This window comes from Ranitomeya variabilis, chromosome 5 (genome assembly GCF_051348905.1).
Source record: "Ranitomeya variabilis isolate aRanVar5 chromosome 5, aRanVar5.hap1, whole genome shotgun sequence".
Taxonomy (NCBI): domain Eukaryota; kingdom Metazoa; phylum Chordata; class Amphibia; order Anura; family Dendrobatidae; genus Ranitomeya; species Ranitomeya variabilis.
In genome coordinates this window covers 549,194,298-549,207,872 of record NC_135236.1, presented here as the reverse complement: position 1 = coordinate 549,207,872, position 13,575 = coordinate 549,194,298, and the positions used below count along the sequence as shown (strand labels likewise).

The 13,575-nt window shown below is 40.2% G+C and overlaps 1 protein-coding gene across 6 annotated transcripts in view; it reads right to left on the bottom strand.

Annotated features, from left to right (window-relative positions):
• Positions 1 to 13,575, bottom strand: part of HRH2 (histamine receptor H2) — a 259,444-nt gene that overhangs the window by 18,050 nt on the left and 227,819 nt on the right. For 2 of the 6 annotated variants that reach the window (XR_013215835.1, XR_013215836.1), the window contains exon 3: positions 6,930 to 7,090. The exons of 2 other annotated variants lie outside the window; for them this stretch is intronic. Coding sequence is in view for 2 of the 4 variants with exons in the window: in XM_077265890.1 (XP_077122005.1) it covers positions 6,930 to 7,041 (112 nt within the window). In the remaining 2 variants the exon portion in view is untranslated. The remainder of the gene's footprint in view (positions 1 to 6,929; positions 7,091 to 13,575) is intronic. 2 more of the 6 variants (XM_077265890.1, XM_077265889.1) reach the window with 1 other exon arrangement.

Below are 13,575 nucleotides of genomic sequence, written 5' to 3'. Positions count from 1 at the left end.
GCAGTCATGAGATTCAAAGAATTTTTGTGGTGATTTGGAATCAACCTCACAATTGGACGATAATTTTGTTTTCTGTTGACATGTCATTTTGTTCTTGACAAATTGCACAATTTATATCAATAAAAAATAAAATAAATAATAATAATTTAATTTTTATAGCGCCAACATATTCCGTAGCACTTTATAATTAAGCAGGAACATGTACAGTTCACAGTGCGGTGATATTGCAATTCCGCAATTTTATTATTTTTTTTACCATGTTCACTAAATGCTAAAACTGACCTGCCATTATGATTTTCCAGGTCATTAGATACCAAACATGTAAAGATTCTTTTCTATTTAAGTGCTGAAAGAAAAACCAAAGTTTGTAAAACATTTTTTTGCCATTTTTTGAAACCTGTAGTGTTTCCAATGTCCATGATCTGGGGCTGTTGAGAACATATTTTTTGCATGCCGAGTTGACATTTCTATTGATACCGTTTTGGTGTAGAAAGGATCTTTTGATAACCCTTTATTGCATTTCATGCAATGTTGTGGAGACCAAAAAACTGTAATTCAAGCATTTTGATTTTTTTTCACAAAACGACTCTGAGCTCGGCAGTACTAAATATGTGTATTTTTATTTATTTTTACTTTTTTTATTTTTACTGGGGCGAACGGGGGATGATTTAAACTTTTATATTTTTTTTATATATATTTTTCATAACTCTAAAAATTTTTTTACTGCCTTCATTAGTCTCCAAGAGAGACTAGAATCTGCGATCTTCTGATTGCCTGTACTACACATAGTAGGGCTTCGGGGCTTTGTCTGACCCAAAACACTGATGACAGCAGTACCATTTATTCACATACATTTTTTAAATTTGTGCCTGTGAGGCTGTGTGCCCACGTTGCATTTTTTATGTGTTTTAACGCATAAAACGCTTAAAAAACACATTCCCATGCAATCCTATGGGATTCCACAGTTGCTGTGCCCATGCTGCGGATTTTCCCGCTGCGGAATCACATAGCGGTAAAATCCACAGCATGTTCATTATTTCTGCGGAATTGTGGCAATTCCGCAGCCATAGGATTGCATTGAAAAGCTCATTTTATGCATGTGGCTAAGCCCACCATCCGTAAAGTGAGCGCTCATGTGTGGATGGTTCCCAGGGTCTGGGGGAGAGGAGACTCTCCTCCAGGCCCTGGGTACAATATTCCTGTAAAAAAAAAAAAATTAAAATAAAAAATAGGGATACACTTACCTTCTGATGGCCCACGGTGTCCTCCCGACTCTCAGCGGTGCACGCGGCGGCTTCCGTTCCCCAGGATCAGTTGCACAAATCACCTGGGATGACGTCGTGGTCACGCAACCGTGACGTCACAAAGGTCCTTAGCACAAAGCATCCCTGGGAATGGAACGTATCGGGAGCACCGCTGAGGAGATCGGGGCTGTCAGAAGGTGAGAATAACCATATTTTTTATATTTTTCATTATTTTTAACATTCTGTCTCTTACTATTGATAGTAAAAAGTAGGTCACACTTGTCAAGCACTATGCTTGACAAGTGTGACCAACCTGTCAATCACTTTTCCAAGCAATGCTTCAAATCGCAAGCATTGTGCAAGCTAAAAACACTTGCAAAACGCTTGTGCTTTGGGGGAAAACGCATGGGAATTCCGCATGCATTTTACCCGCAACACGGAGTTGCAGAAATGACATTTCTGCAGCATTTCTGCTACATGAGCACATAGCCTGAGGCTTTAAATAAGGCTGTACAGTATCTGCTTTTATATTTTTATGATGCTTAGAAATTCCCTATCTTTTGCTATTAGCAGGTTTATTATTTTACCTACAGTGCTTATCTCGACAAGAAAACAAAACTTGCCTTTGGAGAGAATTTCTGTTTATTTCAATACAAATAAGCATATGTCATTGCTGTGTTATCATTAGTACATGCTGTGTGAGGTTTCTTTTTGCTTTGCAAATGTTAAAGGGGTGGTCCATTATCTAAAATATATTTTCTAACTATCCGTCTTTACATCTTAACCACTTTTGTAATTAGCTTTATTACACAAAACCTTAGGGTACCATCTCACAGTGGCACTTTGGTCGCTACGACGGCACGATCCGTGACGTTCCAGCGATATACATACGATCTTGCTGTGTCTGACACGCAGCAGCGATCAGGGACCCTGCTGAGAATCATACGTCATAGCAGATAGTTTGAAACGTTCTTTCGTCGCTGGATCTCCCGCTGTCATCGCTGGATCGGCGTGTGTCACACTGATCCAGTGATGTGTTCGCTTGTAACCAGGGTAAACATTGGGTTACTAAGCGCAGGGCCGCGCTTAGTAACCCAATGTTTACCCTGGTTACCATTGTAAATGTAAAAAAAAACAAACACTACATACTCACCTTCTGATGTCTGTCACGTCCCTCGCCGGCGGCTTCCCGCACTGACTGTCAGCGCTGGCCGTAAAGTAAAAGCAGAGCACAGTGGTGATGTCACCGCTGTGCTGTGCTTTACGGCCAGCACTGACACAGTCAGTGCGGGAAGCCGCCGGCGAGGGACGTGACAGACATCAGAAGGTGAGTATGTACTGTTTGTTTTTTTTTACATTTACAATGGTAACCAGGGTAAACATCGGGTTACTAAGCGCGGCCCTGCACTTAGTAACCCGATGTTTACCCTGGTTACCCAGGGACTTCGGCATCGTTGGTCGCTGGAGAGCTGTCTGTGTGACAGCAACCACACAACGACTTACCAACGATCACGGCCAGGTCGTATCGCTGGTCGTGATCGTTGGTAAATCATTTAGTGTAACGGTACTCTTACACTTCTCCTTATCTAGCTAATCTCTAAATGTGTTTATTCTACTGTACTTCTTGTGATGTTTGCCTGAGAGGAGTCTTAAACATAACATTTCAGGAGGCTGGGGCTGCACTCACTCCATGTGGAGTCCATCGCCCTTCCTGAAACAGGACATCACGGGGGCACGGCTACAGAAACACTCACTAGTTTCTTGCATTGTATTGCCTTGCATTCTGTATAAAAAATAATTTCACCTAATGAACATGAGTTTTGCTCATTCATCACCAGATAATTATTAAATGAGCATTTTTAAATGGAATCTGTCACCACACTTGACCTATCTAAACTAATAATATAGGCATATAGTTATATAGTTATAGACTGTTGAAAAAAGTCTGACCTATAAACCTCATTTCTTATGCATTGTTGTTGAAAAATCACCTTTTATCACTTTAGGTAAATGACCTCTTCCAGGCAATTGGGAGGGTTTAGTCTAGAAGATAACTGCCTCCAGAGCTTATTTTACATGATGGAGGTGTTTCCAGTGTGAAACAAGTAACTAACACAGAACAGGTGAAATTAACTTTGTCTTCTTGCAAACAGATTTTTTTGCAGCTTTTAAGCTCTGCTGAATTGTAACAATTAGTGATGATTGAGCGCGCTCAGCATGGCTTGAGACTCGATTGAGCATCGAAGTATTAAGGTACGCACGCTCGTTGCTCGATCGAGTATTGCTATTGCGCAAGCGGCATGCTCAAATCCCCGACCTGCATATTTCGTTGCTGTTAGACAGCCAAAAACCTGCTGGGATTGCCCGTCATACATGATACTGCCATAGCCATGTTGGTTACTGGTATTATTGTGATTGACTGGCCACATGGGGTCTTATATGAGACCCGGTGACACGATTGTTGTCTAGAAAGCAAAACAAAACCCATATTAAGAAAATCCGGAAAAAAGGGGGAGTGTATATATCTAAAATAGAATAGACAATATTTTATTAGTAAATCATAACAAAACAATTAATCAGTAAAAAATTAAAAATAAATGCCTCGTTTCAAAAAAATATATAATTAAGACATAAGGTTACTTCTTCTAACAGTATAATCAGGGTAACCATATACATAGAAGCTAAATTGGTCTTGTTGAGGCAGTCCTCCATAATTGCAGCGAAAAAAATTACTTTAATCAGGGATTTGGAAACACGTAATCCTGTTTGGCTAAGTGCCTTTTACTGCAACCACTAGGAGTGTAGAAATCCACAGGATCATAGGCAGCTAATCCTACATGTACATATGAATCAGGGTAAGATTCAGAATCACATTACAATAAAGTGCCTCAGTGCATATGGTTTGAAATGCTAATACAATCATTGAATAGTACATTTATATGGATGGTTGAGGCAAAAATAAAACAATCAGACCCAGGCCATAAGTAAAATGCATGCAAACGGTTGCAATGACAGTGGATAAAGTATTAGTGCATATGTGTTACCTGACACAAAAGTCAAGAGCTGAGTGACCGCTGTGTCTCCCACCCAAATGCGTGTTTCGCCTATTCTTCTTCCTGGGCCCCCTGGAAGAAGAATAGGCGAAGAACAGATGAAAAGCACAAAGGGGTGGGGGATGCAGCGGTCACTCAGCTCTTGACTTTTGTATCAGCTAAAACATATGCACTAATACTTTATCCATACTTTTCTATATACAGTAGATATAAAACATATGCACTGAGGCACTTTATTGTAATGTGATTATGAATCGTACCCTGATTGATATGTACATGTAGGATTAGCTGCCCATGGTCCTGTGGATTTCTACACTCCTAGTGCTTGCAGTAAAAGGCACTTAGTCAAACAGGTGTATATGTTATAAAATCCCTGATTAAAGTAACTCTTTTCCCTGTAATTATGGAGGACTGCCTCAACAGGACCAGTTTAACTTCTATGCATATGATTACCTGATTATACTGTTAAAAGAAATAACTTTATTTCTGACCTATATTTTTTTCCACTGCATCTATTTTTTGGCACGAGGCATCTGTTTTTAATTTTTTACTGATTAATTGTTTTGTTATGATTTACTAATAAAATATTGTCTATTCTACTTTGGATATTTGATGCCCCAGGGTCCTGGTTGTCACAGTGGCATTGCTTTCGTCATGGGGAGAGTGATGTCACGCTTGGAAGTGATGGAAGATTCCTCTTAACAGGTAATTAGCACATACAACACCATTCTGACTCCAGGCCAGAAGGGGGAGCTCTACACCCGACTTCAGGGGAGCTGTTCTCTCTGTTCGGGAGGAGGAGTTAGTTGCTAGGCAGTTGCTAGGCAGTTAGGAAGGGTTAGACAGTGGGTAGCAGACAGTAAAGGCGCACAAAAGGACTTAGGAGCTAGAGGAGGCCTGCAACTGGACCTCTCTAAGCTGAGCGCAGAAACCGGGCACCGGTAGCCCGAGGTCGTAAGGAACTACTGGTCCCACAGCAGAACCGGAGGACAGGAAACTAAATGGGACTTGCCCACATAATACCTAAGGTACAGCAGCAATCAGAGTCCGGAGTCACCGTGGACAGAGACCCCAAAGAGACAGCTCAAGTTGCCTACCATGCAGGTACTGTCCCTGGACAGAGAAGAAAGAGGACCTTGTTAGAGAGCTACAGGCAGCAAGGGACTACAGACCTGAGCATAGTGGAAGGCTCCCAAACTGACCTGTCAAGGGGGTTTCCACCTGTCTTTGGGCTGCCTGGACTCCATCTTTACCTGTTGCCAGTACCCTGGACTGAGGCGGCTAAACACCAGTAAACCAGGTAAAGACTGCAACTCTGTGTCCTCCATTTACTTGCCAGCATACACCATCCCTGCTAAACATATTGGGAGCCCTGGAGACCCCGCTTCACCTGTAGGAAGTGACACTATCTTTGCTGCAGCACCATCGCCCCAAGAGGACCCCTTTAAGCAGCGTCAGTCACCTCTGACCAAGAACCACAGGTGGCATCACAAACTTTCATTATTTCCACAACCCCTTTAAAGACTGTCCCTTTTACTTTGGCGCCCAGGGCCACGGATTGGATCGCTGCCAATGTGACCACCCCTTTAATTGCGACCGGACCCGGTACCAAGTACGCCACTGCCCTGATGGGCGACTCAACTATATCCACGCCCCTTTTCTCCAGATTTTTTTACTCCGGGTTTTGTTTTGCCTGTCAAGTTATGGAGTGTGATCTTTGTGCTGTGAAGGTTTTATGGAATAACATGTATGCACTGTTCTCTGGAAGCAGTTCAAGGAGAGTTGTTATAAGAAGGAGAGCTTATGTTTAACCTTATAAATAAATTATTTAAAAAATGACATTTGATCCCTGCTATTTGGACACTTCCACATTACTATCCCCAAAGGTTGATGTTACCTGACATAGCACAGCTGACATCAACCCCCCAAAATATTATACTGATTCCCATTGCACCAGGGCAATGGAGAAGAGTCAGTCAAAGCACCAGAATTGGCGCATCTGATGGATGCTCCTATTGTGGGGTGGCTGCAGGCTGGTATTTTTAGGTTGGGAATGGCCCGAAAACCAGGGACCTTATCAGCCTGATAATATAAGACTGCACCTGTGTACTTTACCTTGGCTGGTTCATGTAAAATCAGGAGGCAGAGATATCTTCCAGGCAGCGTCCTCCTCACAGCCTGGAAGAGGTCATTATTAACATAAAGTGATGAAAGATTATTTATCAGAAACAAGACATCTAAAATGAGACACACAAGTAGGACTGTTTTCAGCATTCTGTAAGCTGAATGCCCTTATTAATAGTTTAGATAGTTCAAATGTGGTGACAGATTCATTTTAACAGCAATTCTTCATAATTCTCTTGCAGTGTTAATGCCCTTTACCTTACATGTATTCTTATCTGTGCTGATAATGACATTAATGAGAAGTGTCATCTGAGTAGACACTGACTTCAGGATTTTTAAGGATTGTTGTTTTAATTTAGATAAGGACATGTCAATGAAACAGCATAATTCAAAGTAAAAATGCTTGATGATAATAATTAAAATCATAGATTATGGTCATACAAGCATGCAGCTTTAATCTTTAACCCTTTCCAGGCTCAATGACAATTGAACAAAGATCCACACTCACCCAATTTGCTCTTGACCATATTTTAGTTATCTCCTGGAATATTCGACCTAGTCCACTGATCCAGCTGGATTCTGCATAAAGCCCTCTGAAGTTTAAGGTCATGGTGGCGGGCCTGGTACAGGGTTACAAATCAAGAATGATAAGCAACCTATGGTCCTGAGCTGGAAAGGGTTAAATCATAAAAAAATGCATCAGTGGAGAAGAACATTGAAAATGTTTACATATCATATAGCATACAAACAGTATTTGCTATTATTAAATTGTGCCTTATAAAGCATGCACAAAAATTAAAGCAGAACTTGCATAAAACAATATGGGTAATCAATCTCTTGGCCAGCAGAAGACCTGGTGTGGATGATGTACTTTGAAAATCCATATTAGATGATAGCATAATCCTCGCCCACCTAGCCTGGATGACAGCTCCTAAGTGTCTCTCCTGCTCCTGAGATCTCACACTGCTTAGTATAAGCTGCCATCAGCCAGACTGGCTGTGTAGAGATTATTTACACTTCAGCTCACTCTATAGCTAGAATAATAAAATGCTCACTTTAGTTAGAGGACTACACAGCTATTCCATTTTTTTTTTTTTTTTTAAAAAGGAAAGACATGTTAAAATGATCCATTGCACTCCCTAAGTTTAAACAATATAAATCTTTACTATGTAGCAAATACTAACTCTAGACAAGACAAAAACATTTAAAACGAGCACAATGCACCAGAACTGTGTTTCGTAGCCGAAATCTTTCACAGGGATACACCTCATATGACAATCATGAAACCGATAGAGATGTGTAAAGATACTGAATATCTGACAAAGATATAAATCGGCACTATCCCTAAACACAGGGGCGGACATAGCAATGGTGCAACATGAAATAAGGGCCCACTACCACCTCCAATCAGGTAGAATTGTGGGTTATGATGAGTTATTGTGCTGTAAAGGGTCCATGTCTTGTTCTTTCACAGGGGCCCTCTTCTGTCTGTGTCCACTCCTGCCCAAACTGATGTCAAATAGTGAGGTGCAATGCCCACATACAGATAGTAGTACATAAATAAAGAATGTACATTTTTTCCCATACGGCTATTCTGACATAGATATTCGAGGTACAGTATGTCAGCCTCATTTTTGATGAACGATCAACTTTTTGATTCTTTTCTTAAATATATGCCTTTTTAGCAACACTAAACCAAAATGGTATTCAAATAGACATACCGTATAAATTAGTATTTAGATCTATTAGGATTCATTGTTTTGTATCACAGCAGAAACAAAATGTGTTATTGATTTGATTTTACTACTGGGTGACCGCTAATTTGCATGTTTTTGGGGCATGAAGCAATGACAGGACGACCCTATATGCAACTGGTCTCCGGAAAGAGAACCGCTACTATGATTCATTAAAGCTATCCCAGCTGTATACTGATAAGGGGCAAACACTCGGTCATCAGCAGTCTTGTCTGGTCATGGTTTCAAGGTCGGACATTGACTTATATTGACTCTACTAGGCGGCAGTCATAACACAGCTAATTTTCCTCCATCAAGTGGAGAACTCATTTTATGGATTTATTTTTCCCATGGAGCATTGCCAATATGGAATATACAGCTGTTCTCCTTTTTGAGGGCCAGTACTTCCCTAAAATCAAACCATTGCACTGACACTGATAAAGCTTAGCTTAGGAAAGATCACATGTAAGTATAGAAGTGCCCAAATAATTACTCATAAAGGTAATAAACCTTTCGTGCAGCAGATATCACTTCTAAATGTTTGTCCATTCCTAAAGTCAACTCTTAATAGTGTAAACGAGCTCATATCCAACTAAAAGGGTATGCGTAGAAGTGAGTGGATCTCATACAGAGTTACTGTAAGTAAGATTGAGTATATTTCATATATTTTGGCTGACAGGTGAAATATATGTATAATTGTTGGTTAAATTATACAAAATGAATTGCTGGTCAAAATATAATCAAACAAAAAATGAAATAGGTTATTCACAAGCATGTAGTTTAACTTGGCCAAATCTATACGATAATACAATGGAGAACATGCAAATAAGAATCAGTACAAAACTTTAGATGTCACTTTTTACAATTCTGACCACTGTCCCTTTATGAGTTTATAACTCTGGAACAATTCAACGGATCCTGTTGACTCTGACATTGTTTTCTCGGGAAATATTGTAATTCATGATAGTGGTAAAATTTATTTGATATTACCTGCATTTATTTGTGGAAAAAAAAGGAAATTTGACAAAAATTTTGAAAATTTCACAATTTTGCAACTTTTAATTTTTATGCCCTTAAATCACAGAGATATGTCACACAAAATACTTAATAAGTAATTTTTTTTTTTTGTTAGGGAGTTATAAGGGTTAAAAGTTGACCAGCAATTTCTCATTTTTACAACAACATTTTTTTTTAGGGACCACATCACATTTGGTCTATATGATAGAAAATACCCAAGTGTGACACCATTCTAAAAACTGCACCCCTCAAGGTGCTCAAAATCATATTCAAAAAGTTTATTAACCCTTCAGATGTTTCACAGGAATTTTTGGAATGTTTAAAAAAAAAATGAACATTTAACTTTTTTTCACAAAAAAATTACTTCAGCTCCAATTTGTTTTATTTTACCAAGGGTAATAAATTGGACCCCAAAAGTTGTTTCACAATTTGTACTGAGTATGCTTATACCCCATATGTGGGGGTAAACCACTGATTGGACGCATGGCAGAGCTCGGAAGGGAAGGAGCGCCGTTTGACTTTTCAATGCAAAATTAACTGGAATTGAGATAGGACGCCATGTTGCGTTTGGAGAGCCCCTGATGTGCCTAAACATTGAAATCCCCCACAAGTGACACCATTTTGGAAAGTAGACCCCCTAAGGAACTTATCTAGATGTGTGGTGAGCACTGTGACCTACCAAGTGCTTCACTGAAGTTTATAATGTAGAGCCGTAAAAATAAAAAATCTTATTTTTTCACAAAACTGATTTTTTCGCCCCCAATATTTTATTTTCCCAAGGGTAACAGGAGAAATAGGACCCCAAAAGTTGTTTTTTAATTTGTCCTGAGTAGGCTGATACCCCATATGTTGGAGTAAACCCCAGTTTGGGCGCACGGGAGAGCTCGGAAGGGAAGGAGCACTGTTTTACTTTTTCAACGCAGAATTGGCTGGAATTGAGATCAGACGCCATGTCGTGTTTGGAGAGCCCCTGATGTGCCTAAACAGTGGAACCCCCCAATTCTAACTGAAACCCTAACCCAAACACACCCCTAACCCTAATTCCAACCCTAACCATAACCCTAACCACACCACTAACCCAAACAAGCCCCTAACCCTAATCACAACCACACCCCTTATCCCAACACACCCCTAACCCTAATCCCAACACTAACCACACCCCTTTCTCCTACAAACCCATAACCCTAATCCCAACCATAACCCTAACCACACCCCTAACCCTGATCCCAACCCTAATCCCTAATGTAAATGTAATCCAAACCCTAATTTTAGCCTCAACCCTAACCCTAACTTTATCCCCAACCCTAACCCAAACTTTAGCCCCAACCCTAGCCCTAACCCTAATGGAGAAATGGAAATAAATACATTTTTTTTAATTTTATTATTTTTCCTTAACTAAGGGGGCGATGAAGGGGGGTTTGATTTACTTTTATAGCAGGTTTTTTTTAGCACATTATTATGATTGGCAGCTGTCACACTCTAAAAGAAACTTTTTATTGCAAAAAATAGTTTTTGCATCTCCACATTTTGAGAGCTATAATTTTTCCATATTTTGGTCCACAGAGTCATGTGAGGTCTTGTTGTTTGCGGGATAAGTTGACGTTTTTATTGGTAGCATTTTCGGGCACATGACTTTTTTGACCGCTTTTTATTCTGATTTTTGTGAGGCAGAATGACCAAATACCAGCTATTCATGAATTTCTTTTTTTTTTGGGGGGGGGGGCGTTTATACCTTTCCACGTTTGGTAAAATTCATAAAGCAGTTTTGTTCAGCGATACCTCATTTATATATTTTTTTATGTTTTGACGCTTTTATATGATAAAAACTATTTTATGTAAAAAATTATTATTTTTGCATCGCTTTATTCTGAGGACTATTACGTTTTTATTTTTTCGCTGATGATGCTGTATGGTGGCTCGTTTTTTGCAGGACAAGATGACGTTTTCAACCGCACCATGGTTATTTATATCTGTCTTTTTGATCGCGTGTTATTCCAAAAAAGAGGCAAAAAACAACGCTTTATTATCTTACCGCCAAACAAAAAGTTTGGCGGTAAGATAATAAAGCGTTGTTTTTTGCCTCTTTTTTTTTTTTTGCTGTGTGTTAAAGTTTTATAGGTTGGGTTGTTACAGATGCGGCGATACTAAATATGTGTACTTTTATAGTTTTTTTTTAATTTAGATAAAGAAATGTATTTATTGGAACAATATATTTTTTTTTCTTTATTTAGGAATTATTTTTTTTTACCCATGTAAATATATATTTTTTAACTTTATAACATTGCCCCAGTGTGGGACATCACTATATAGTATCAGATCGCTGATCGGACACTTTGCAGTGCACTGTGTCAGATCAGCGATCTGACAGGCAATGCAGGGAGGCTTGCGGCACCTGCTCTGAACAGGCGCTTGCAAGCCACCTCCCTGCAGGACCTAGAAGGAGCCCCGCAGCCATTTTAGATCTGGGTCCTGCAGGGAGGAGGAGGTAGGAGACCCTCTGAACAATGCGATCACATCGCGTTGTTCCGAGGGTCTCAAGGAAGCACGCAGCCCCTGCCGGAACGCTGCGATCATATTTGATCGCAGTGTTCCGGGGGTTAATGTGCCTGGAGCAGTCCGTGACCGCTCCTGGCACATAGTGCCGGATGTCAGCTGTAATAATCAGCTGACACCCAGCGGCGATCAGTCGCGCTCCCCCTGTGAGCACGGCCGATCGACTATGATGTACTATCCCGTCACTGGGAAATAAGTCCCAGGTCACCTCAATGGGATAGTACATCATATGGGATTAAGGGGTTAAGGAATTAGAAATTATAATATTGCTAGAAAATTCTGATGTCAAGGGGATAAATTGAGAAATTACTCAATGACAGCTGTGATTGGGCAGTTAAATTGCAGGTCTACAATTTGTTCTGAAGTATGAGAAGGGAAGTATGTGCTATGATCTTATATGTAACATTTTGTCTATAAACGATTCATTGTAATGATATATATGAAATTAATAAGTAGAAGTGTCCATCTTATGCTAGTTTCACATTTGCATTAGAATCCGCAGCGTTTAATCCGCATCCGCAAGTGCAGGAAAAAATGCACAGAAACACGTACAAACGCAGCGTTTTCTAGACGCATGCAGGAACGCATGCGGTTAATAAAAAACTGTGTTTTCCCGCTTTATCATGCGTTTTGTCATGCGTTTGCGTATTTTGTGCTCATGGTGGAAAATTTTACAGGAGTAAAATCTAGATAACCAGACACCGCCAATGGGGCTACAGAGGGTGTGTATTATGGGATATCTATATATAGACCCTAGGACTGCTGAAATCTTAACAGTGTGCTACTGTATCCTGTGTCATGATGGATCTTCGCATGGAGAGCTTTTATATTAACCTGGATTTTAGCATCAAGCTGTTTCTTGCCTGTGCGTTTGCTTGGGAGCAACACAGAAATCGTGAAAGATGGAGAAGGACACGGCGTAGGCATTTTTGGCGACACCCCATTATCAAACTACGTTAGAGCCGTGGAGCCTATCACACGCTATATGGCGAGCTTAATGCCAACCCCGACAAATTCCGGGAATATACAAGGATGTCGCAAGACTCTTTCCGGGATTTGCTTGGTCGTGTCCAAGGAGCCATCCGGAGACAGGACACCCAGCTCCGTAGAGCGATTCCACCAGAGGAACGTCTGCTGGTTACATTAAGATACGTAACAATTCTAAACAAATGACAGTCATAATTATGATTGGTCTGACATGTACAGTCCAAAAGTATGGACACCCCTGCAATTCTGTCAGATAATACTGTTTCTTCCTGAAAATGATTGCAAACACAAATTATTTGTTATCATTATCTTTATTTAATTTGTCTTAAATGAAAAACACAAAAATAATTGTCCTAAAGCCAAATTGGATATAATTCCACACCAAACATAAAGATAAGATCATGTGATGCTTCTCTAATTTGTGTAATTAACAGCACCTGTAACTTACCTGTGGCACCTAACAGGTATTGTCAATAACTAAATCACACTTGCAGCCAGTTGACATGGATTAAAGTTGACTCAACCCCTGTCCTGTGTCCTTGTGTGTTCCACATTGAGCATGGAGAAAAGAAAGAAGACCAAAGAACTGTCTGAGGACTTGAGAAACCAAATTGTGAGGAAGCATGAGCAATCTCAAGGCTACAAGTCCATCTCCAAAGACCTGAATGTTCCTCTGTCTACTGTGCGCCATGTCATCAAGAAGTTTAAAGCCCATGGCACTGTGGCTAACCTCCCTAGATGTGGACGGAAAATGTTATGATCCTAGTGGTAGAGGATCTCAGAAGTTCCTGCTAAGTCCGCAAACACAAAAACCAGCTCATAGGGAGGTGGTAACTTGGCTGACCGTATATCTAATCCTAGCAC